The sequence below is a fragment of the Anguilla anguilla genome, chromosome 2, assembly GCF_013347855.1.
Source record: "Anguilla anguilla isolate fAngAng1 chromosome 2, fAngAng1.pri, whole genome shotgun sequence".
Taxonomy (NCBI): domain Eukaryota; kingdom Metazoa; phylum Chordata; class Actinopteri; order Anguilliformes; family Anguillidae; genus Anguilla; species Anguilla anguilla.
In genome coordinates this window covers 53,031,836-53,056,744 of record NC_049202.1, presented here as the reverse complement: position 1 = coordinate 53,056,744, position 24,909 = coordinate 53,031,836, and the positions used below count along the sequence as shown (strand labels likewise).

The window sequence follows — 24,909 nt, the reverse complement described above, 5'->3', positions numbered from 1 at the left end:
CCAGACCAAAAAAATCCATGCTAATCACAAACAGCAATCACTACACAGCCAACACCTTCAGGAAGTACAAATCCAGGTCCAAAAAGTCCCTGCTACTCTAGCGGTAGGAGAATCTGCCCTTCGCACTCACCTTCTGCAAACAAACAGGACAACATGAGGCAAAGTATAAGGAGGAAAATGGGAGGACGAACAGCAGGAGAATAAAACCGATTTTTAAAAACAATGCCACTGCAAAAAAAATACAGAGCAAAGACAGACCACAACAAAACCATTCCTGTTGATGATGAAATTCAACCAAGGAATACCAAGCAAAGGGACTGGCACCACTTCATACAAAATTTAAGGTATAGATACTTTTGCTTGTTGGAATGTGCAGGTCATGCTTGTACTTGTACTACACACGTTACTGGGACACCCGTTAAGACTGAACAGGGGGAAGATACTGAGCTTCCACAGTATTTGATTTCTAACTGGTTTCAATTAGAAAACCAGCTGCACAAGAATTCCAAAAAGAAGCCATTCCCAGAACCAGTAGTCCATGCTTTACCGATAAGACCAGGTGCAAGAGGAATTATTATGATCATTTTAAAGCTTTACCTACATCCTGGAGACCAACAAAAATCATAAGATAAAATAAAAAGACAAAAAGAAAAGGAAAGGAAAACAGGTTGAATAACCACAAAAACAGCATTACACTGACACATTTTCATATGATTTTGAATCATTTCATTTATGTGAGTTAGGAGGGAGTAGCTTACAACTGCCAAATACTAGACTTCTTCTTCTCAGAAAGGGCTGGATTCTCCCGCGACGCCCTGCGGAGAAATAAATAACGGCATATATGATTACAATAAAAAAGGAAACGATCAGTGCACAGAAATTATATTAAAAATTTTCCTGAAATCTGATTCCTCTGTAAAAAAAAAAAAAAAAAAAGTAGCAGGGCTTTTATAATTTAGTCCTCTCTGGCCTTAATTTGTAGTAAACCCCTCACAACTCAGACAATTGTCCCAATACAGACAATCCTGGCGTCCACACCCGCATGCACGCTCAATTAATAACTCTAGTGACCCCTCGCCCACAGATTCATGACACCAGTCAAGTAATGCAGGATAATGGAAGTGATGATGGCTTCTCTTCTCTGATGGTTACAGGTGTATACATTATTGTGAGCGCATATGCGCGTCCTAGCCCACTCACCGGATCATCTCTGTCCACCTGACGGCCTCCTGCAGCTCCATCAGCCTCTCCTTGTACTGGTTTCGCTCCATCAGGACCCGGGCCATCTCCACCCGCGTGAATCTCTTCCTCTGCGCTGTGGGGACGTCACTCTGCAGGGGGGAAAGAGCACAGCCTCCAAGAATAAGGCTGGGTGTTTGTGATGGAAAACACTGGCTCAAGTCACTGGGCAGTCACTGCAAAGTTGTTGAAGATTGAAAAACAGAAAACTGAAAAAAAGTGCCAGAAATCACAGAGTGTTTGAAAAAACATTTGTTAAATTACTGAATAGACAGACAGAAATGTTCAGCAGAGGGAAACAATTGAAATAACATCTGCAACCGTAACAACGGTAACAAGTGCAGACAGAAGAACAGAGTGAGATCCACCCTTAGCGCTCTACTGCATTTTAGACTGGATTTGGGATAGTATCCTATTTCTAGGTGAACTTACATCATCTTCGTCTTTAGACTTCTGCTTTGCTTCCTCCACCTCAGCCCGCACCCTGACAAGAGAAGCAGACACCCGAGTGAACACCCAGCAGCCCCACCAGAAATAAAACCTCTCACTCCAGAATTATCACACTCCACAACACCCACCATTACAGTAGGCTGTTTATTTCCTAAGCGCTTCCAAAATCTTCACATCAGCCCCGCCAGCTTGCCGACACAAATCTCAAATTACACATTTAGAGCAAGAATGTTAATTATCAGGTGGCTGTTGACTCATCCCAGTTTCAAGCCACAACAGTGGGATGCAATGAGCTAATTTTATTTATTTTATTTTTAACCGGGACAGGACTAGCAGTCAGCAGGGTGGCACTCCTCAGCAGGTCCAGAGCTCACAGGGCATTGATCTGAGTAAGAGCGCTCGTTTGTCCGGACCACTGCGCCGGCCTCAGAGGCAGAGGATGGCCGCAGGGGGAACTGCAGCAGAGTGAGCAGATCTGGCTGCAGAAGCACTCTGCAGTGCTGCTCCCATCTGCTACCACACCAACTCAGCTCATCCATAAACCCCTGCATTCTTACAATGCCAACCTACAGCAGCATCCTATAAATCACACTGGCTGCAGTTAAAATTAGATTCTGCCCTTCTATTAGCGTGTCTGTGTGTGTCTGTGTGTTCCTGCATACATTTCTCATCTTGCTAAAAAAAACTAATTAGGTGCGGTTAAAATTGGTTTCTGTTCCGACAGTGTATTTAATCATCTACGCGTGGGTGTGCATGTCTTTGTGTGTGTGCATTGCTTTGTGTCTGTAGTGCGTGTCTGTCCGTGTGTGTGTTCACGCATATGTATCTATGTGGATGCATGTGTGTGTATATGTGGTGTGTGTGTGGGTGTGTTGCGTGTGTGTGTGTCTACGTGTGTAGACAGCCATTCAGCTCAGCTCGAGCAGCAGATCACTCACTTCTTGAGCTCCTCTTCCAGCTCTTTGTTCTTCTCCTCCAGCTTGCTCTTGGTCTGCTTCACCACGTCCAGCTCGCCTTGCAGCACCTCCTTCTCACAGGAGAGCTCATCCAGCCGGGCGATCAGATCGTTCTTCACCACGTTCAGGGCATTTCTGCACAGCACACCGCACAAAGAGCTCATCATTAAACTGACTGCACTGATTCAACAGAAACTACATATTTGTGATGTAATGTATAACGCAGTGCCTACTAAATTTGGTTCTGAAAATGTCTCTAGAGGGTTTTTCTGCTATATGTCTGATGAGACATGCTGCATAAATTGTTCCACCTGAAAACACAGCTGTCTGAAAGTGTTCCAAAGAGTTTTTTGCCTTAAGGCCAATCTTATCTTTCATTTCCTTCAAATTTGTTCTCTAAAAGATGAAATGAAACTATGCACCTGGTGAGTAGTATTTTAAATAGCAATTCCTCTGAAGTGTTCCTCAATACAACTAATATTTCAGCACAACAGAACACAGCATATTCAATTACGATCTTCATTTTGTGGCCCATATAAAGGTGCTTGTAAATGGCATGTTGGACAATGCAGACTTAGGCTATAATTCGACGGAGTGATCTGTCATTTAAACAATCCACAAAAGGCAGGACACCTGCCTACCACATTTTCAAGAGTTTTGTGTCTGGTATCCATTACTGAACCTCATCTGGGGATCATAAATACATAAGTGCTACTCATGCTCCACATCATGGCTACATAGCAATGTGGATATATATACTGCATGAAGGCTTATCTCTTTAATTGGACGTACCACCCTGAGGATGCCCAATCGACCGACTGTCGTTCCATTTATTTTTTCAGCTATGCATGCTTTTTGTCTGAATGGTACATCTCCTTCTCTGGATCATATGCAATGTTAGCAGTTATACATGCTTCCTTACAGGTCCTATAATCTACAGTTCTTACTTCGTTTCCAGGAGCTGTGTGTTCTCCTGGATAAGATGCTCCACTTCACGGCCCATACCTGCACAAACACAACCAGGCAATCACATTCAACAACTTGTAAAATCACATCGCTATCAGATTCACAGATGTTGGCTAAGAGACAGCCTAAATGCATAAATAATAAATCCACAATGTCTTCCCATTATCCTCCTAAAATCCTCATTCAGCATGGATTCTAGAGAGCTGGCAGCATGAGAGAAATGCATGAGAAGCAGATGAGGTCTTACCAAAGAAATTAAGGTCTGAAACCCATGCAGTCCAAGTCAAGCGCAAAAACAGAAACAGGTGGGAAGTGAGGGAGAAATTTACACACAGACGCAAAGCAGTGAGATGCACAGACAAAGCTGGAGTCCTATGAGCGACAGACAGCTTCTCAGAAAAGAGAGGATAAGCCAGGCACACAAGTCTAGACAAAGCAAAAGGAAAACAAACACTCCCTTGCAACCAATTATTTTCTGCCATTTAAAATCCATTAGCTGAAAATCACATGACAAGGGTCACCATTTTTTCCAAAGCAGTCCTCACACCTGCAGTTCAGTGATCCTTCAGCAGAGGGAGCTCATTAGAGCCTTATTCACATATGAAGAGGTACGCCTTTCTGCATCATTGGAATTTGTCGGAATGGACAAGTATTGTTTTTGCTTTCTGCACAAGATCTTCTCGTCTCTGTCCTAGCGTTCCCTCAGTGACATTGTAGTGGTGTTTTACGTTTCAATTGAGTTTCAAAAGTTCAGAAGAATAGATATTACCAAACTCTGAAATCGAGTAGGATGCCCTCCACTCAAAGTTCTCTTGAGCCCTGCTTTCTAATTGTTATTGGTCTCTGAACAAGAACTTTTATGTTTTTGTTTTTTTTTAATTGCGTATGTCAATACATTTTTTTGGTTTTTGCTTATGGATAAATTGTAAACTGTACAGAATATATTGAATCTGTGTACAGTGTCGCTGCACATGGGTGGAATTTTTTGGTTCCACATTCCATCCACATTTACATTCCTTCCTCTCCAGATGTTATGTAAACACACCGCTTTCATAAGGGTCAAATTAACCATTTATTTGAATGATTATTCAGGTGACTGCTAATCCAGTGCCTATGAGGACCCCTCAAATATATCGATGGTAATGCAAATTTAAATGCACAGTCACACCCTCCAGGAAAAATGGTGACCTTATACATGGCCCATGCTTAAATGCAGTCAGTGAAAGCAGACAATACTAAAAGTCTAGTTATTCATTTTACTTCTTTCACTGTCCATGTCAAGTGTTTGTGAAATATTTTAAATAAACAGCAGTCAAAAAGAATAAACTTGCATCCACAAATCTTCCTGGGTGTCTAAAAAGCTTTGACTGCAACATAACATCTTACCTTAACTTTCAGCATCCTAACTCCAGAACATGTTTATTATTGGTGAAAAACTTCAGTAACTGGAATTTATAAAATGTCAACCTTTTGACATTTGAATAAATGATAGAAACTCAAAACTATATCTGTTTCAGATTATATAGCAAAACTGAAGTCAAAATGTGTTTTAGCGATGAACAATTTCCTGCTTGCTTTTCAGTCAAGCTTAAATTCAAAACTTGAGCTTAAATGCTTATGTTCCAGTAATTTACATACAGCTGGATGATAGGTCAACTTGCAGAGAAGCATCCAAGGGACATTTAAAATAAGTGAAGATAAAAATGAGTTCAGCAGATCAAAAATGAGTGATGTAAAGGGACAGTTTGATAGATGGAGGTTGAGCACAGGAAAAGAGGACGAGTGAAATACACACCAGAATACTCCACTGGAGGTAGGAACAAAAAGCCGAAGACAGGAGACAGCAAGGAGAGAGAAACCCTGGTTAGATTCACTGGCTATTTACCACAGAATGGGTGATGATGTTTCCCTCAAAATCCCATTGGCCTATCTACAATTTGTAAAAGCTGATACACTGCATATAAAGAAAAATTCAATTAAAGGCCCAGCTGGCCATTGTTTAAAAGTCAACAACAGTGCAGTCTGTATTTGGACAGTGACACAAATGTTGTTGTTTTGGCTCTACACCAGTATGTTGGATTTTAAGTAAAACAATAAATATGAGGGTAAAGTGCAGCCTGTCAGCTTTAATTTGAGGGTATTTACAGCCATATCGGGATATTCGCGTAGGAATTACAACCTTTTATAAGTATACATAGGTTATCCAATGTGCTGGAGTACAAGCCAAAACAACAAAAAATGTTTCACTGTCCACATACGTACACTGCACTGTATATCAGGCACTTTGCCCTAATTAAATCTTGTAAGACTGAGCCTCCAGCCATGTTCTAAATGTAGGATGAAATTACACTACCCACAATACTGTGCATTTCCAGTGAACCGTATATCTACACACTACCACAGCACAGAGATGGAGCAGAAGATTTGTAAAGAAGGGACAAAACGGACAAGGAAACCCAGAAGATGACAGACAGGAACACACCACAGCCTCTGCATGAGGCCCTACCATACAGCCCTTACAGTCCTATACCATGTCTGTTTACTCACGGCCAAATCACACTACCAGACCCTGATATCTGAACAGAACTGTAGCACAACTTACATACTATTTCAGGAGTTAACTTGAGTTCATTCCCATTACTTTATTACCAGTTAATTGACGTGATGTACACTCAATTGTAGAAAACAGAGAATATTGACATCTGGTCTGTGTCTCTTGGTCTGTCTGGTCAACTGCACATTATAGTCTAGCATCACACAGCACTCATTTGGCATGTAGCTACAAAATAGAATATAAACAGTGTGTGGACTGCTCATTTGTAGAACAAATTAAATGAAATAATTTCATTAGTCCATATTCATGAGTGAATTCCCCAAACCTCCTTACCATTAAACTTCCTTGTGGTCACAGTTAAAAGCCTTACCCAACAAGTCAGCTCCTTCATCTACATCTCCTATAAGGTCTGTGCCAGCAGAGGACAGTTCTTCAAAGAGAGATTCTGTGTTGCGGTCAAATGCCAAGTTCTCAATCCCTTTTGTGGGAGTGCTAAAAGTAAGAAGATGATTTACAGTTTAAAAAACTGCTTAGTTCTAAAACAGGAATGAGAATACATGCAGACACTAAAATCTGTCAAAGTGGACTCAAAGGGCATAATGATTCTAGGACAGGAATGACAATACTTGGTGGTCATTTATACTTTAAAATAGGAATTTGGAAATGTGAAGACAGAGCAGCTTGGCTATCCCTGAATATGTTATTAAATAGATGTAATGAGCTAACACCACTCACAGGGACACAAGTTTGTTCACAGACAATGACATTCCGGATGAGATTGTTCTTTATTGCCAACCTCTGTAATCAGGCAAAGAGTGGGCATGACACTGGCCACAGACAGCATTACAGAGCACCCCACCTGGATCCTTTACAGCCACTCAGATCCATGTCCAGCTCAGGAGTAGACTCAATAATGGCCTGCACCTCAGACTTCTGTGCATTTTCAGGTAAACCTAGGAAACAAAAAGGCAGAAACTTCTACAAAAAAAACTATACATACCGGAGGGAAATAAAAATAAATATAAGTGAATATTAAGTGATATAACAACAAAATATGGATGAAATAAGGATGTTTGATCTATTGAAAATGGCCTACGTATGGATGCACATGTGTAATAAAATATAAGACCAAATCAATTCTGTAAACCTAAAGATCATGGGTAGACATAACTACTCTGCTCTTTAGAACTTTACTTTTCATAGATTATTCTAGAAAGAAAAAAAATCTGTGAAAACAATTCCCTGAAAGAGCCATCAGAAAGAGCTCTGAATACCCCTTGCTGTGCTCCATTTAACACTTTACCTTCAAATCCACTATGCCACTATCCATTATAGCACCATATGCAAAAACCCCCTCTTGCACCTATGCCACTCAATATTAGCTGATACTGGAGACTGGGGGGCGACATAGCTCAGGAGGCAAGACCGATTGTCTGGCAGTTGGAGGGTTGCTGGTTCAAACCCCGCCCTGGGCGTGTCGAAGTGTCCTGGAGCAAGACACCTAACCCTAACTGCTCTGGCGAATGAGAGGCATCAATTGTAAAGCGCTTTGGATAAAAGCGCTATATAAATGCAGTCCATTTACTATTTACCATAATTCTGTATTGTTGCTGCTCTTAGCCTAAACAGTTTGCATGTTCTTTGAATGGCACTCAAAGGATAAAGGCTTCTTCCAGATAAATACATATATATATATAAATGTATACATTTACTATACCATGCTGTTGCTTTAGCTACAACTTGTTGTCAGGAGACTGACCTGTAGAGACAGAACTTGTGCCTGGGGCTGCCTGCACCTCAGTGTTCTTGCTGCTGTCCGGCTTCCTGCTGCTGGTGTTCAGGTTCCTGTTCGGCCCCTCCGCCTGCCCTTTCTGCGGCGTGCCCGCGGAGGGCGCCGCCACGTCCGAGCCGGCGGCCGACACGGGGGTGGCGGACTTGGAGGCGCCCTGGCTGGCGTCGGAGAGCTCATCCTGCAGCGACAACCCAAGCACCATAACAGGGTCAGACAGCGAGGAGGCTCCTGCGGCGTGAGGCCTGCGGAGGCCTCAGTTCCGGCAGGGTGCTGAGGAAACGCCCACAACGCGGCCACACCATGGCACTCCAAATCCAGTTCAAACGGTACACGAAGACAGTTAGTACACACACAGCCATCCAACACCACAGAGGCAGAGACCCATTGCCCAATTATAACCCATGTCTTAAAAGGCACAGTGTGTTAAGCTATTCATATATTAAACTTAGGGTTTGATTCCTTACAATGTTTTGGAATTTGTTAATATTTCCATGAGGCTACACAAAATTTGAAAAAATATATTTAATACAGGAACCTCTTAAAGTTAAGTATTTTTTAAGAGAGCTATTTATATGTGCAAAATTCCAAGCAATGGGAAGACACTATCCTCAGTCTGAACAGGGAATTTGTTGTGCAGGAAAAGGGAATCTCCTCAAGCCCACTCAGAACAACACAGAGGCAATTCCGGAGGACAACTTTACACAGAAATAAGCAGCGGTGACCCAGGAAATACACCACCATACACATACAGAGCGCTGTGCCAAGAGGAGCCTTCACAAAGACATGAGCACAAAAACTGCACATAGAAGACCAAAACGAAACCGAAAACACAGCATCTCCACTGCGCCATCCACTGAAACAGAAACACACTTAACATTGATACAGCTCTTCACTTCCACGACAAAAGGACTGATGCAGTTAAGAACTCAATATTATTAGAGAGCAAAAACACACCAACACAAACCAAAAGACACAAGATCAATTTGGTATCTACAGTGCTACTGCTAGGCTACGCGATTGCGGACGCTGAGGTAAAAAGCGTTTCTTTAGGCATTAGTGCTTGCGAGATGCGTCTACCGATTTCCGCTTGATGTCCGACGATCACATCAAGGATGTGGCAGCTGTACCACAGTGTGAGTGATGTTCCATGCAATGTGGCTGACCAGACACTGCACACTGCATGCAACCGAATGTTTTTTTTTCCTGTTTTTTGTTTTTTATTTCACAAAAAAAGATTAATACAAATTGCTATTTCCCCTTTTTGTTCCTTTTTTGAAGTAAGGGCTAACAGCTTAAGTGGAATGGAAAACGCGAAATTCAAAACCTAAGAGGTTGCATGCAGCAGTCTGTGAACTACATGGTTCAGATGAACAAAAAAGTAGCGTTTATGAAACAACACAGCAAAGACAACTACAGGCCACAGAATGTGGTAGCTTGATTGCTGTTGGCGGCGTGATTTCTTTTTTCCTGCGACTACAGGTCCAACTACCTTGCTTTCGTCAGCCAGCGAATTCCCCCAAGACTCCTGTGAACTCTTACCCTCCCTTTTTCTGAGAGAATCTTCCGCCTCCAACTGCTTGGGGAAGAGAATTACAATAAAATACACACTTTAGATGGGTGCAGACGTAACACGCACACGTCATCTTTGTGTGTGTGTGTGTGTGTGTGAGGTTTGCACAGCAGAGTCTGACACAGAACAACCAGGCTGTCATTGTACAGGAATAAAGAGCACAGTAAAATAGCTGGTCATTAAGGACATCCAACCCCCAGCTGCACTAGCAGAGATGAAAGCAGAGCTCTAGCACTTACCCATAGAGAGGAACAATAAACTGTGCATGAAACCAAGCGCGGATATCTAATGATTGTTTAAAGAAAACACTATTATAATATTGTTGTTTTGAAAGAGAATATAGTTTATTTTCAGCATGTTCTTCTGTATGAATAACAGCTAGATAAGCGTAAATGGATCCTGGCAAGCAAAGCAAGACATCTTCAGTTGAGACACTGGGGAGGCAGTGAAGGTGACCTTGAAACATGACTCTTGACATCAGTTGTGAAAAATCGATGACCAATGACGGGAAAGAATTAAGCAAAATATTTCAAAAAGAAGACAGGAATCAAAAGAATTGCTGTAGTGTCTAAATTCCTGTGTAAAAGTAGATTTGCATGTGGTCTTGTTTTTACATTCAAAGAGTGGTTTATTTTGAGGGACAGCAGTTGCAGCACTAAATGTAATTATGTGCACACCAGACTACACACAAACTATCACATACAATATTACTGTGGAGTAGGTACATTGCCTACATTGCTTTATTTTTTATGCCTGATATCAGCTCACTTGGTTACGTTTTGTAAATCGATATAACCTAATATGCATCTTTGACACATCACTCTTCTTTCCCAGAATAGGCCCTGTTACATGAACAAAGCTAATATTGTCTACAAACGCAATAGCATAAAAAGGTCTGAGAAGCTGAAACAATCAGGGAGCTTTGTGAAATATACCAGCTTTGATTGGATTTCAGTCAACAAAGGAGACATAGTTCTTTTTATCCAAAGAAAAAATTATCTTCATCCAATTACATTTAAAATCTACTTACAAATACTGCGAACACATAAAATAACCTATTTGTATATTCTTTCCTCATTAGTGGTTAAGCACACTACAGGAACTAAAACTAATCTGTAACACAATATAAACTGATCTGCAAGTTATCTTGAAACAAATGTACAGAAACAGTGCATATAATTCACATACAAAAACAAATCTGTCACTAATCAAGAGCTAAATAATATCAAGGTCAGACAGTGACAAAAAATGTCTGCCAGACCTGGACTGGACAGAATGGTTTTCCTGTCAGTCCATGTGTGCTTACAAGGGCATCATTGCCTCATGTTGCCATGACAGCACCAACCCACCAATCACAGAATAGCAACAGCCTGTCTTCCCTCTCCTGAGAGACTGACAATAGCCTAACAACATAAAAAGAGCTGCCTCTGCTGCCTTACTCTTTCACCCACAGCCTGTAACAAATCTAGTGAAAGCCTATGGTCATCAAATACAAGTAAAAACAGAACGGGAAGCACTGAGTAAGCAAGAACCTGTTCTGTGAAACTGCTTTTTTACAGAAACATTCAACTCAAACTGTAATATGAGATCGAAACATCAAGTGAGAGTACACGAAGCAGACCCTGTTCATCCTTTGTGGGAGTAATGCAGAGGGCTGGTTGTGAATATTTAACTAAAAGTATAACAGTTTTGGTTGCTTCAGGAAGAAAACAATAAAAATACTGATCGAACAACATTTCTGGCCAACAGTCAAAAAAGTCCCCCCTCACCAAGAACTTTACATAGTCACAGTCCTGAAAATAGTTGCAGTCACGGAATAGAATCATAAATCTTAAAAAACATGCTAAATATCAGAGGCAAACAATTATTAACCCTACAGTCAAGAATGTACAAAAATGTAGGTAAAATATAGAATATTTCAGTAAATGAGGACCATTTACAAACCTATTCAATAAAATGGCCACATTGTCTTCTAGGAATAACGGGCATCAGTGCAGACACTGGTGTAAACTTAAGAGTGCACTGCCCTGCCTTATCGCTTCTGCGCTGATGTCTATGGCTTCTGGCCTTTACTTCACACACTGATGAAAACTCTAAGGCAAGCTTTACGGTGAGCCAATGAAACCTGATCGCTAAAGGGGAAAGGACTTATGACACGTCAGCTGAAAGAACTAGTCAATGCCCAAAGACTCGATCTGAGATTTCTGAAGGTCACCTCTGCACAGACTAGCCAATACTCGAGATACTCCTCTAATGGCTAATAATAATGGACTTATGTGTGTTCCAGCACTAAACAATAAGGACATTACTAAATTACACGAACATTGCTATATTGCTGTACGGACATCATTACGATATTCAAAGGCAATTAGAAAACCATCTGAGCTAGAGCAGGACCTCCCAAGCTGGGGTCTTCAAAGCAGTCTCTGGGGGACTTATATTAAAACATTTTTGCATATAAAGTATATAAAGTAAAGTATATATAAAGTAAATTATGCAGACTTTCACATAAAACACATAATTTATATATCCTAGGCAATATTAGGACTGCTGTAATTATTAAATACTTATATTGATTTAAATAGCTATGTCACATGTAGATCCATAGTATAATGCCATTATGATTAAGTGATGTGTGTCATGATGGTGTGTTCATTTCTGCCTGTAGTGCATGTTAGCTTAGGGTGAGAAACAGTTCTGCTTAATTGACAAGAGAGTTTTGGCATGTCAGCTCTATACGTGATCAATTTCTGTCCTGAAAAAAATACAGCAGCATGAGTGTCTTTGCACCTGCTCGTTTTTCCATATCCGAAGTGATAGGGATAGTGACAGAACAAAAATCATTTTCAGAATCAGTATCGTCCTCATTACACTTCACAACTGTGACTAAAACTAAGTGACAACAATGACCGCTTCATTCCGATGAATATTCATTAGGGGCTGAACAGCCTGGCCTGTGTGCTGGGCTCTGGAGGTGTCTGTGCATCCAAAGAGGAAACGGCTGCTCTGGCACAGAGACGTCCCTGTTCCAACACCTCTAAAACACGCCACCCATGCCCACTGTTTACTTCACCAGGCTCTCGGCCATCCTCACAACAGTCTGCTTAGGCATTCTGAACACACTGACGCCAGCCTTCCCCTTTCAAAGGCTTCGTCTCTCCTGGCAAACGGCAGGACGCTTACATGTGTTACTCACACAGCTCAATTCAGGGGGGAAAAGACAAGGATGATCCCCAAACCCCCAAACTTTCACCATTCTGTGAATTCACCCCGCTAATCTCCATCTGGATATGTCTTTATGAGTATACGGTTGTAAAAATTTCTGAAAATGTAGAGATGTTCAGAATTTGCCTGGGGTAAAAAAAAGTCTGCTTAACATTGAATGTGTGAGGCAATTTGTCACCATGGCCCAGGCCAGGTGACAGTAAAAATAGCCTACTGAAAACATGACGTTATTGAAATTATACAATATTTCCCCAGTCATGGCAGTACATCAGTAGTTTCTAATCCGGATCTTTATGAACCAAAGTTGATAATATGCCTTCTTTTGTGTCATTCTAAACTAGAACAAAAATGAGAGTTTTCCCAGACACAGCCAAGATGACTTGGACTGTAATAATGTAATATTTCAGATTAACTCAATGAAGTAATCCAACAGAGGTCTTTGTACGTTTTAGATTACCAAATGGATTTATTTATCCATAAAAAGAACAGAGGCATATGAGAACAGAATTCAGGTGAAAGGATCGATGAACAGAAAAGCAGGTCAAGAGAAAACAGAATGCTAAGAGGCCATTTTGTTTGTGAAAAACACAGGTTCCTGTAAAGAGATAAACCGTGTGAGTGACAGACTGGCGGGTGCGCACCTTGAGGCTGGTGTTGGAGCGTGGGTGGCTGATGACGTTGTATCTCCAGGTGTCTGACCCTGGGGTTTCTACGGTCTCTCTGTGGAGCTCGGGCGTGTGGACAGCGTCCCCCCCAGGAAGCGAGAACAGCCCCAAGGACACAGGCCGCTCCTTCCTACACACAGGAAAAGAAAGCATTTCAGATATGATCATTTTTGGGTGGGAAGCACGGTGAAGGAATGTCAAATTTTATGGAGACATATAGAGACAAATGCCCCATACTGTGAGTCTGGCTTCTGTACAGCATCAGAGGGGGAGACAATTAGACCAATGACCATTAATTTAATGCCATGTCCACACCGCAAACAGAGCTTACACTGAAAGCCTATGGCCATTACACATTCTAAAACTGCGCAAAACTACCAGTCGAGTAACAAATTTTCATCCTGACTAGGATTTGACGACTCCAAATCCTCATGAGAATTTCTACCAGTATGCTGCAATTACAAAGAATTGGCTGGCTATATTTTCATCTATAAAACCACCAAACATATTGCTTACTTGGAAGGCCTGTGTGTGGTCTCCATAGCAACAAGAAATATTCTCTGCTGCTCTAGCGAGACAGATGTAAATTTCTAAAACAAAGCAATATGAAAACGGATAAACATGCAATGACTCCCTGTTGCCTGCAGTCTGTAGAGACCGATAAAGAAAGGTGGTGAGGCTCCACTCAACACAATACAGAGCCCAACCTGCTGACTGCACATTCTGCTCTACACAGGCACCCAGCCACATGGGGGTGGGGGCGGGGGAGCTGACTGGCCTGGCATTTCAACTTGCGTCAAATGACAAGGTCCAGAAAAAGCAACATTCACATGAACTCGAAAAGGTACAGTGCACCATTACAGTACCATTAAAGTGATAACAGAAGTGTTCAGTGTAATGAATCCAAAAATGCTCATTCTTGAATCTTAATTTTTCCTATTTAAATTCACCATTAACAAGAGAGAGCACACTGAACTTCCACGTATCCCAGTAAGCCCTCCTTTTGTTCTCAACACTGCAGCTGTCACCACAGACTGCTGACCAGCTCGATAAAACATGAAGACTGTGGGAGCCAGCACAGGACAGAAGAGCCAGCACAGCATGCCTGCAGCACAGCAGCAGGATGAGTGTGCGCCCAGGACACTGCAGGAGGAGCAGGATCACAGCATAATCTGCACCGAGGCCTAAGAGCCGGGGCCTAAGAGCTGGGGCCTAAGAGCCAGGGCCTAAGAGCCAGGGCCTAAGAGCCGGGGCCCTAAGAGCTGGGGCCTAAGAGACGGGGCCTAAGAGACAGGGCCTAAGAGCTGGGGCCTAAGAGCTGGGGCCTAAGAGCCAGGGCCTAAGAGCCAGGGCCTAAGAGCCGGGGCCCTAAGAGCTGGGGCCCTAAGAGCTGGGGCCCTAAGAGACAGGGCCTAAGAGACGGGGCCTAAGAGCCGGGGCCTAAGAGCCGGGGCCCTAAGAGACAGGGCCTAAGAGACAGGGCCTAAGAGACAGGGCCTAAGAGCCGGGGCCCTAAGAGACAGGGCCTAAGAGACAGGGCCTAAGAGCCGGGGCCCTAAGAGACAGGGCCTAAGAGCTAAGGCCTAAGAGACAGGGCCTAAGAGACAGGGCCTAAGAGACAGGGCCTAAGAGACAGGGCCTAAGAGCTAAGGCCTAAGAGACAGGGCCTAAGAGCTAAGGCCTAAGAGACAGGGCCTAAGAGACAGGGCCTAAGAGACAGGGCCTAAGAGACAGGGCCTAAGAGCTAAGGCCTAAGAGCCAGGGCCTAAGAGCCAGGGCCTAAGCGCTAGGGGCCTAAGAGCCAGGGCCTAAGAGCTGGGGCCTAAGAGACGGGGCCTAAGAGCTGGGGCCTAAGAGACGGGGCCTAAGAGCCGGGGCCTAAGAGACGGGGCCTAAGAGCCGGGGCCTAAGAGCCGGGGCCTAAGAGACGGGGCCTAAGAGACGGGGCCTAAGAGCCGGGGCCTAAGAGACGGGGCCTAAGAGACGGGGCCTAAGAGCCGGGGCCTAAGAGCCGGGGCCTAAGAGACGGGGCCTAAGAGACGGGGCCTAAGAGACGGGGCCTAAGAGCCGGGCCCTAAGAGACGGGGCCTAAGAGCCAGTGCAATGCGGCTGACGGCTGATGAGGCCTGAAGTCTTCCTCACTCATGAGAAGCTTCGTCAGGGGCAGCATTACATAACTGGTCAAAGTCCAAACTCATAAGGCATCAGAGCACTCTGCTGTTTTGAGTCTGTGCCATGTAGTCATCGACACAGCAGAGAGACCGGCCTAGACCGGACGGGGCCGGTTCCCTTATTCCCCGGAGAGCACTCTGAACCTGAGAATAACTTTGCACATAAAGCTCCCTGCTGCGATTTTACTTAAATTGAGTTCTTTACGCAGGCCGGTGATTTGGGCCATTTTTAGCCGTCCTCCCAGAATGCAACGATCCTGGTCAGGCAATGAGGCACATCACCATCTGTCCCAAAATAACCCTGCTTTGCATTAAGACACAAAGGCACTCTATGAGCCTTGTCGCTGCTTTCCTCATCTCGATTAATGAAAATGCAGCTCCCACAACAGCGTGCTCCACTAAGCATCAGAAGCTCCGTGTGGACTGTGCTGAGATAGGAGTCGCGTCACAATAAAATAACGCCTTTCCAATTATGACCCAGCTCACACTTTCTCACCAGCGTAAGGCAATTCATATGTACCCACTGAGGCCGAGCTTTGCCCCCGTTCTCAGGTCAGTGCCAGTTCCCCTTGGCCGCGCGTCCCCAGCTTATTCATCATGTCCTCACAGGTCCCAGCGCAGCCCCTCACACAAAGGCGTCACACTCAATCACGTTCAATACAGGGCCGCTTTTTAATAAAGGCCGTTTTTGCCATTTGCCTGTGAAACGTTCAGCTTCTCTCGGGGAGGGAAAAGGGTAACAGCATCTAGAATCTAATCAAATCACCTCCCGAATTAAAGCTGACCGCTCGTACAGGAAATTAAGGATACTGATCCGTAAATGTATAAATGCCGCATGCTAAATTCAATTTTCAATTACTAATTCCTAACCTAATAATGGAAAAAGCAAGGTGATGTCATTATAATCAATGCTTTAATTTCCATTGGGAAAACTTAATCACATCCATTGCAAAAGGAAATAAGATGGAACACAAAGTTTACCGTACTTTCCACAAGCACATTCAAATTTGAATGAGTAGGCACATTGATCTCTGTATCAAAATACAGCAACACAATAACGGTAGCAGCTTTCAGGGACACCACACAAACAATAACAAGCGACAACACCCTGATCCTGACAGAAGCAGCCGCCGAGTTCAAACACAGGACAGCAAGCCTTCTTCTCCACCTTAGCTCTGGTGAGCAATAAGCAGGGCAAGAAAAGAGAATGTAGCCACAGCCTTTTCATTTAAATATTTATGTGACAAATCCTGGCGCCAGCCCGTAGCGGCAGACGGGAGCCATTTTGGAGCGCCTCGGAGCGTGTTGACTGCGCAGCCCCTGAAGCGCTGGGTCCCCTGTGCGCAGTGCCAAAGCCGGGGGCGTCGGGGATCTCCATCCTGCCTGACAGAGAGCCAGGCACAGAGAGCCAGGCACAGAGTGCCAGGCACAGAGAGCCAGGCGCCAGAGCGGGCTCTCCCCGCCAACACCGCTGACAGCCGTTTACTCACACCAGGGAGAGAGAGAGCGCAGGGAGAAGAGAGCAAAGAGAGAGACAGGAAGGTAAAAGAATGAAGGAATGAGTGAGAAAAAGAAGAGGGCAGAGAGGGAGGAGGGGAGCAGGGAGAGGGCGGGAGAAGCAGGAGCAGGGAGAGGGGGAGAGGAACAGGAGCAGAAGCAGGGAAAGGAGCAGGAGCAGGGAGAGGAGCAGGAGCAGGAGCAGGGAGAGGAGTTGGAGCAGGAGCAGGAGCAGGGAGAGGGGGAGAGGAGCTGGAGCAGTAGCAGGGTTGAGGAGCGGGAGCGCGGAGGCCGCGCGGTACCTGGCGATCCTGGGCAGAGACTGCGTCAGCGCCGGCAGGCCCGTGGAGACGGAGTAGTGCACCAGCAGCAGGACGGACAGCGACACCAGGATGGCCGAGTTAATGACCACCGCCCCGCCAACAAAGCCAAACACAAAGAGCAGCATGCACCCCGGGCTCATGGCTGTGCCCTGGCATGGTGGAGCGCCGCGCGCGGGGAGGGGCGGGGGGGGGCGCCGGCGGCCCCGCTGGCGTGGGCGGGATCCGGCTCCGCCGAGCGCTCGCGCCGATACGACAACAATCCCGTCTGCAGTGGCGGCGAAGGACGAGAAACCCGCGCGCCGCTCAGCTCCGCGGCGAGCCGGGCGGTGACATCATCCCCTCTCTGAGCCTCGGCTGAGGCCGGCCGCTTCGCTGCGATTGTTTTTATCCGCTTCGGTCTTTCTTTTTTCTCTTCCTTTATCTCTTCTTCCTGCTCCCTCTACATTACGCGGACGCACGCAATCTTGCTCTCTCCTCTTCTGTACGCTCGCTCCCTCTCTCGATCGCTCTCTCTCGCTCACCCTCTCTCCCTCTCTCTCGCTCTCGCTCTCTTCAGCATCAGTGCTGAAGCAGCAGCCCCGCAGAAGGAAGCTAATTAAATATTCCTCTTCTCCTCAGCACTGCCACTCAATCCATTGGCCGGACAGGGAGGACGGACAAAGTGCTGTGGGAACTGAGTCTTTGAAAGAGAGAGGAGGTGCTTTAAAAGCACATTCATCCCACAAAGCCATGGGAAACAGCCACTTCCACCGGCTCACAACGGCAGTGCCAGGTCACACAGACCCACCCACAAACGTGGATCTGATAAATATGAATTACCAATGTAAAGCAGCAACATTAAAGCACACCCATATGATACTCAGTCCATAAAACACCAGTGTGTTTGGTTCTTATCCACTCACTCCCTACATACACAAGGCTGTGATACTTTTGAGCCAAGCTGTGTCATGTTTGATTATGTTGCGTGTCAAAACTGCATCTGAAAATTGTGGATTGAGGACTCCATTCTCAATCACCATTTATTTTAATAATCCCGTAATCCTGGCCAAGCAGATGGACGGTTAGATTCTGCGGGATTCAGAACACCATAAATCCCCCCTCCCCCTACGTGACTGCAGATGTGAGTGCTCCAAGAAAAAAATCCACTTCAGTGCCATTTTACTCAGAATCATGTCCAGTATCAAATAACCAACCAGGGAATAAGGTTACAACATTGAATAAAACAAACAAACAAATAAATAAATATGAAAATAAAAGGATTGTCATTCATAAATGAGTAAAAAAGACATAAGACATGACTCAGTTTCATGCACAGGAGAAGCTGATGCCTAATCTTGTGAAGAACAGCTGCAGTGCAGCCCACCAGAACTGCAGTGCACCAGCACTGCATCTGCATTTCACCAATAATAGTGCCAAAAGACAAGCTTCTCCGGTGCTCAGCCAGGCCCGGTCACCAGGCTCTAACCACGCAGAGCGCCGTGACACCGGCAGGCTGTGACTGACCTACATCAGCCCCGGCGTCCTGCGCAGTGTGGGAGCCGCTCCACAGCCTGCAGCACAGAGCCTCAGCCAACTCACAGCTGCAGACAGCAGCAATGCGGTGTTTACACAGAGCACGGGGCAGCTGTGTGCAACACAAACTACTGATAAAGCACCGTGTGCCCAGGGAAGATTCCCGCATCCCCGCACAGAGCACAGTTAGGCTTATTATTATGAGCGGAGGCAAAAGAGGCGACCAATAAATAACCACAATTCCCTGGTTAAGGATGTAAACAGGTGAACCTGGTACATCTGCGATTCTTTCCTGCAGTGGAAAGCCAAAGCATAGGCTTGTTTCACACAAGAAGGACTTCTAGGAAACTGAGGCTGTCAACTGAATTTCCCCCAAACATGCTTGTGCATTAGCTTTGATTTGGGCTGAAAATCTGCATGGAAGCAGGGCCTGCCATTTTGTACCACGAGATATGAGACAAGCTGATCTCTCGAATGCACAGACCATGGATACAATAGGTCAAAAAGCAGCGAAACAATCCGTTCAATATGGCAAAAAGGAAATATATACAGTAGTTTGTGTGTTTTTATATATACGAAACAAACATACTTAAAAAGAAAATGTACCATGAAACATACAGTACGTGTGTGTATCATGTAAATGATCTAATGGTCCAAGACAGTGGTGGAGTTAAGACAGGTGCATATACATTATGTATAAGGTAGCCCAATACATCAAGCAGGAATGTGGCCATTTTGTCTCACCGAATTCTTCCCAGCGTCCCAGTTTCAGCGGCGTCTCCTCCCGCCAGCTGCTGGAGTTTAGTGCGCTCCAAGTGCTCCATGTAGTTGTGAATCATCTGAAATCAACACAACAACGTGAGCTCAATGTGTGTGTTGCGTTACAACCGCGGAGGGTCAATTCCAATAGCTGTTGCTGGTCATAATAAAGCAGTGCTTTTCCTCTGTGTGTGCACTGAATCAACAGTCATGTAATGTTGGTTATGGAGCCATTTGGGATTCTGTGCTGCTGTTTATATTCAAGCTTCTTTCTGTGACACCGTGGGTACCTTTTAGACACCTGACCAGACCCATGAGTTTAACTGCTACACAGCAGCACTAAGGCCACACTGTTCAGGTACTGACCATGGAGCACTGCATGTCAGTGATGAGCCCTGCATTACAGACAGAGAACGATGGGCCTGCTTTCTAACACACATCATCTATTAGAGCTCATCAGCTACAGGTGAATTTTCCGTGCTGGCACAAAATGGCTCATTGTGATGCATTGCTTTCCATTGCCTTGTTCAAACGCACTGGCTGGTTGTGATACTGTTCCAACAGATGTGAATCTCTCCCCACTTACTTTATAGATTATTTTATCTTTTGCTACATTTATGAGACCTGAATATTTCCGATTACAGTCCTACTGGCATTGAATTTCAAGTTTTTTTTTACTTTTCAGGTAGAGTTCTTGACACATTCTTGATATAGCATACCGCTATGCAAGCAAGCAACAGAGTAAAATTAGAGTACACTAAAACTACTGAGGACAGCAATAATCAGAGCCATGCAGAGATGATTCTCCGTAATGAAATCAACTCCTAGGGACTTACCCAGCTCACGAATGACAAAATAGTCATAAGTGAGTTAACTAGCTAGGAACCATGCAAAACAAATGATACACTGATAATATGCTTTTCTAGACGTCATCCATTAAAAATGTTCAGAGGACTTTGGGTGCAAAAGTGGACAGGAAAATGCTTCCTTCCATTTGACTTGTGCTCCACAAATTAGTCAACCTACACGCTGCTCAGGGAATTTAATTTATGAAGACAGGTAGGTGTGTGCTTCAGCCAGCCAAGAGCCCGACTCATTTCCATTTTCTATCTTTTTTCTGCGCACTGTAATCTCTCACTGTCAGCTCAGCTATATATAGTACAGGGTTCACTCAGGAGGGGGTCAAACGAATGTTGAATGCAGCAGCCTGGAACCTGGTAGACGCTATTATTTTGTAAGCTAATCATTTTAGCAATGTGCCAATATAGATTATTTTAAATAAGAAATGGGTATTGTATCAAAAAGTAAAACAGATTTAAAAATGAACTTTTTTAGGATACCAATTTCCATTGTGCATAATTGAACACACTTTGTGTGCTTTCACTGAGTAATTATCTCAGCTGGGGTCCACTACTCAGAGAACAGCATTAAGGCTTCCTGATAAGCATGTAGGTCATGTGGGAGAATTCAAAGCTTTTCATTTAGCAGTTCCCCATAGAACTATCTTTTAGAACTGGAGCTTCTCCACATCAAAAGCCAAAACAAACATCCCCTTCCTGCAAAAACTTTAGATCAGTGCCACCTTCTGGGCTTTAGTATCACTACATGAGAAAAAAGCATCTGATTTGTTTCCATGGAAACAGAAGTATACAGCCTCACAGCTTAAAAGGCCAGCCACTGAAACTGCAATGCAAATAAATGTTATAATTTTCAAAAACTGTATTCAGGGCAAACAGGCAACCAAACAAAGAAAGCGTTTTTATTATGGTTAGCAATAAAGTAATCCCGTACTGTGTGCACTGTGTATCAAGATCTAGACTAAATTTGTGTTTTTAGGCCCAAAATCATCCCAGAAAGTCAGTTAAAAAAAAATAAATAAATAAAAAGTTAAAAAAAAGTATTTTCCATGATGCTCTACAGATCATTCCTGGCTTGTTATATATTCTTCACAGAATAATGCTAATACTAACAATAGCAATAATAAAGGCCTGCAACGTGACATCTGCAAATTCATCTCCACATCTTGCGGCAGAACATTTGAATTCAGTGCAAAGGAAAATGTCTATTTCTAGCGAGGATGCAGAAGAGCTGTTCTTGACAAAGGGAGCCCCTCTTGTGAATAAATGCATAGCCCAGCTTTGAAGCATCTCTGAAAAGCTTGATTGCTATCAACCAGAATGGATGCACAACCACATCAATCTGTGCTCAATGTCTCCTTACCTCTGTGTGTCTCTGGTGAAGAGAGTTATACTCCTTCTTGAGTTCTGCTTCTCGCTCTTCCAACCTGCCAACTGAGAGAGAGAGGAATCCTGGTTATGCCCCAGCCCACCATGTGTGCAAAAACACTAACCCGAACCCCAGAGGAACACTATACATTAGCTGCAGTACAGTACAACCACACAGACAATGGGATCTGTAGAGATGAGACAGATAGGACTGGGCAGGAGCCAAACAGGAAGCCTCAAGTTCATAGACAGTAGACTGTGGATAGTAACCAACCATTAACAGATGTGTTTTGTAAATTCACACCATTTTGCATGTCTGCACATTAGGTAAGCAGTCCATATACACAGTGCACTGCTCTCACTTTAGACAAAATGTTCAGAAAACGTAAAATGAGAAATTGCTTTAAAATAGAAAAATTCTATTTGTTTTGTAAGACACGTCAGGATAATTTTATAATGCTTTAAATTTAAAGAGATACACCAACTAACCACCCTCCACAAACTAAAACAAATCAGTTAACCCCACATTTCAGAACCAAGTACTTCAAATGCGTACTAATTCATTGCCAGTTTGCCATGTCTCAAACATTTGTGCTTGATACAGAAACTACAAAAACACTAGTTCACTGATGAAATCATCATGGAACAATAACGTTCCCCCCCAAATTAAATAAACTCTGAATGCCGTAAAATGCAGTCTCAATGCAGTAAAAATGAAAGCCACTCAAAGAGCGTACATTTAAAATCAACAGTAGTGTAAAGTGTTCACTGAACCTTTCATACAGGCTACTCTTTTCATTTAAACAATAAATGAGTACCACTTTCACTGTACCAGCACTTAATACATGCTAGCAAATGTGACAAAGAACAATTCTTTTTAAGTGAAAAATGAAATGTACACAGCTTAATATATTTTCCACATACTTTGCATTGCCATAGGCATGGATGTGAAAAAATCCATGATGCTGCCTACAAACACTGTTGCAGAGTACAGGAATGACCACAAGGGGTCCTCTGTTTCACAGAAACAAACTGGCATATGGCAACAGTTGATGCCAGCAGGGAACACAAAACACAGGAAAACCCTGTAATCTTTCAACTGATTTTAAATGGGCTTGATTTAGAGATTGCTAAACAGCATAATCCTCCTATTAGCGGTTAGGTTTAACCTAAGCCATGCAGGCCATTGCTCTGCTGACCCTACACACAGACAGACAGAGAGTAGTGAATCTAGACTAAATTTAAAAAACACTCTTAAATATTGAGTCTTAGTTGTAGCCACAGGTTTTTTTAAAGAAAAATATTAACTTAATTTTTTTTTTTTTGCGGAGCTTTGTTTCGACACACTGAAAGGAAAAATATACATCAGACTGATCCGTAAAAGTGTATTTTCTCATGCCCCATTTCTCCATTTTTGTCCTACTTTGTGCACGCTCGCACAATATATTTTCAAAACTAGTCGTGTGATGTGCACACAAGCATACGAATGACGTTATGAGGGTGAACACAGACAGTTAGCAGCATGGGGGGGGCTCACTAATGGGACAGTCTGTGGTGACATTGTGTATGGTGAAGATGTCAGGCATACAGTGTTCATGGTACAGAGAAAAAAAACGACAGTTCAGTGAGAACTAAAGTAATAGTGCTGACGGCCATTTATCCGGCATTCCTTAGGCCCTTTTCTGCTTTCAGTGCTCCAGTGTGTTTACCAGCATTACACAAGGACAGACAATGCTTCCATTTTACCTCAATCCTCACTTGCACTTGCAGGCATGGCCACACCCTGTTAAACTACTTCAGCTGATTACTCCTGTCACTCTATGGATAGAGAGCCCAGATAAAGACAAGGCCATCTCTGTCAAAGGAAACAAACGGCTGGGCGTTCTCTAGTTTGAGGAGTGACAATTCAACAGGGTATTTTGACAAGTTTTCTGCGCATTCACAGCTAGCACACGCTTTAAGCCCTTTGTGGGGAAAAGAAAATGGGAAGCAAAACCAGCGTCCGCTGCCCACTCCTTCAGAAAACACGACAACATTTTAACAGACAGGAACTTCATTCCAGCTGTTTGTAAAAGCTTGTGACTGTGACAGAAAGAGGAACAAGAGAAATACCACACAAACTGCTGTTTGCTGGGGCCCTAGAGGCACAGGGGGAACGACCTCTGAAGAGGAAATAATTAATCTCAACTTGTGTTTATATCTACTCACTCACTGAACTTTAACAGTTACTGTGTCACAGAGGCCAGTTCCAGCATTTTTAGGAACAATGACAAATGCAGTGACAGAGAGATGTGCGGGGGGCAAGGACAGAGAGCTTTGGGGGGTGACAGAGAGCTTTTGGAGGGCAGTGGCAGAGGGCTTTGGGGGGGGGTGACAGTGTGCTGTGGGGGGCAGTGAGCTGGACCTGTATGTTGGGCCTATGACCTCAGTAGCAGACGCCCGTGCTGCGGGGTTGTGCACACTGAGGGACTCTCTCATGGGGGTCAGCCAAGCTGCCCTCAACTCCTCCTACTCCTCTGACATCACACCTGCCACTGAGCTCAGTCACAAGGGTGCCATGACTGAACACCAGGAGCAACACCGGCTACAGTTTAACACAGTGGACAGTAAAGACAGTCCCTACCCGAGCCCTGCAACAGGATGGGGTCCCGTGGGTCAACACAATTTACTCTGATGTGGGTGGGAGCGGGCAGATAAAACCAAGCTTGCAGGATTTGTGTGAGATGATAAATGGCATTTAATATACAGCAAAAACCAGCATAAATGAGTACACTGTTAAATCATGCATGTTATGACCTAACCATGTATTTTGCGAATAGCATTTATCATTAAGCTAAATCTGATTGCAAACCCGTTGCATTCGCCTGGTGTTCACCGTCAGCGTTGTGTCCATGTCCCGTTCGACCTGCTCCACAGTGCGCGTTCTGAGCGTGTTCATGATCAATGTTTTGTAAACAGAGCATTGGGGAAGTGTCCGAATACAGTTCCTGTATCTGACCATGCGT

At 44.1% G+C, this 24,909-nt stretch overlaps 1 protein-coding gene across 22 annotated transcripts in view; it reads right to left on the bottom strand.

Annotated features, from left to right (window-relative positions):
* The window catches only part of spag9b (sperm associated antigen 9b), a 56,334-nt gene that overhangs the window by 13,091 nt on the left and 18,334 nt on the right, over positions 1 to 24,909 (bottom strand). For 2 of the 22 annotated variants that reach the window (XM_035406950.1, XM_035406958.1), the window contains exons 3-16: positions 21,900 to 21,970; positions 19,665 to 19,759; positions 13,394 to 13,547; positions 9,447 to 9,533; positions 7,925 to 8,135; positions 7,025 to 7,118; positions 6,536 to 6,657; positions 5,407 to 5,418; positions 3,593 to 3,650; positions 2,628 to 2,780; positions 1,672 to 1,723; positions 1,201 to 1,331; positions 759 to 815; positions 602 to 604 (exon numbers count right to left, since the gene is read on the bottom strand). In XM_035406950.1, coding sequence (XP_035262841.1) covers positions 602 to 604; positions 759 to 815; positions 1,201 to 1,331; positions 1,672 to 1,723; positions 2,628 to 2,780; positions 3,593 to 3,650; positions 5,407 to 5,418; positions 6,536 to 6,657; positions 7,025 to 7,118; positions 7,925 to 8,135; positions 9,447 to 9,533; positions 13,394 to 13,547; positions 19,665 to 19,759; positions 21,900 to 21,970 — 1,300 coding nt within the window. Of the gene's footprint in view, positions 1 to 130; positions 134 to 601; positions 605 to 758; positions 816 to 1,200; positions 1,332 to 1,671; positions 1,724 to 2,627; positions 2,781 to 3,592; positions 3,651 to 5,406; positions 5,419 to 6,535; positions 6,658 to 7,024; positions 7,119 to 7,924; positions 8,136 to 9,446; positions 9,534 to 13,393; positions 13,548 to 17,387; positions 18,051 to 19,664; positions 19,760 to 21,899; positions 21,971 to 24,909 lie in introns of those variants that run through there. The other 20 variants (XM_035406952.1, XM_035406970.1, XM_035406957.1 and 17 more) reach the window with 17 other exon arrangements.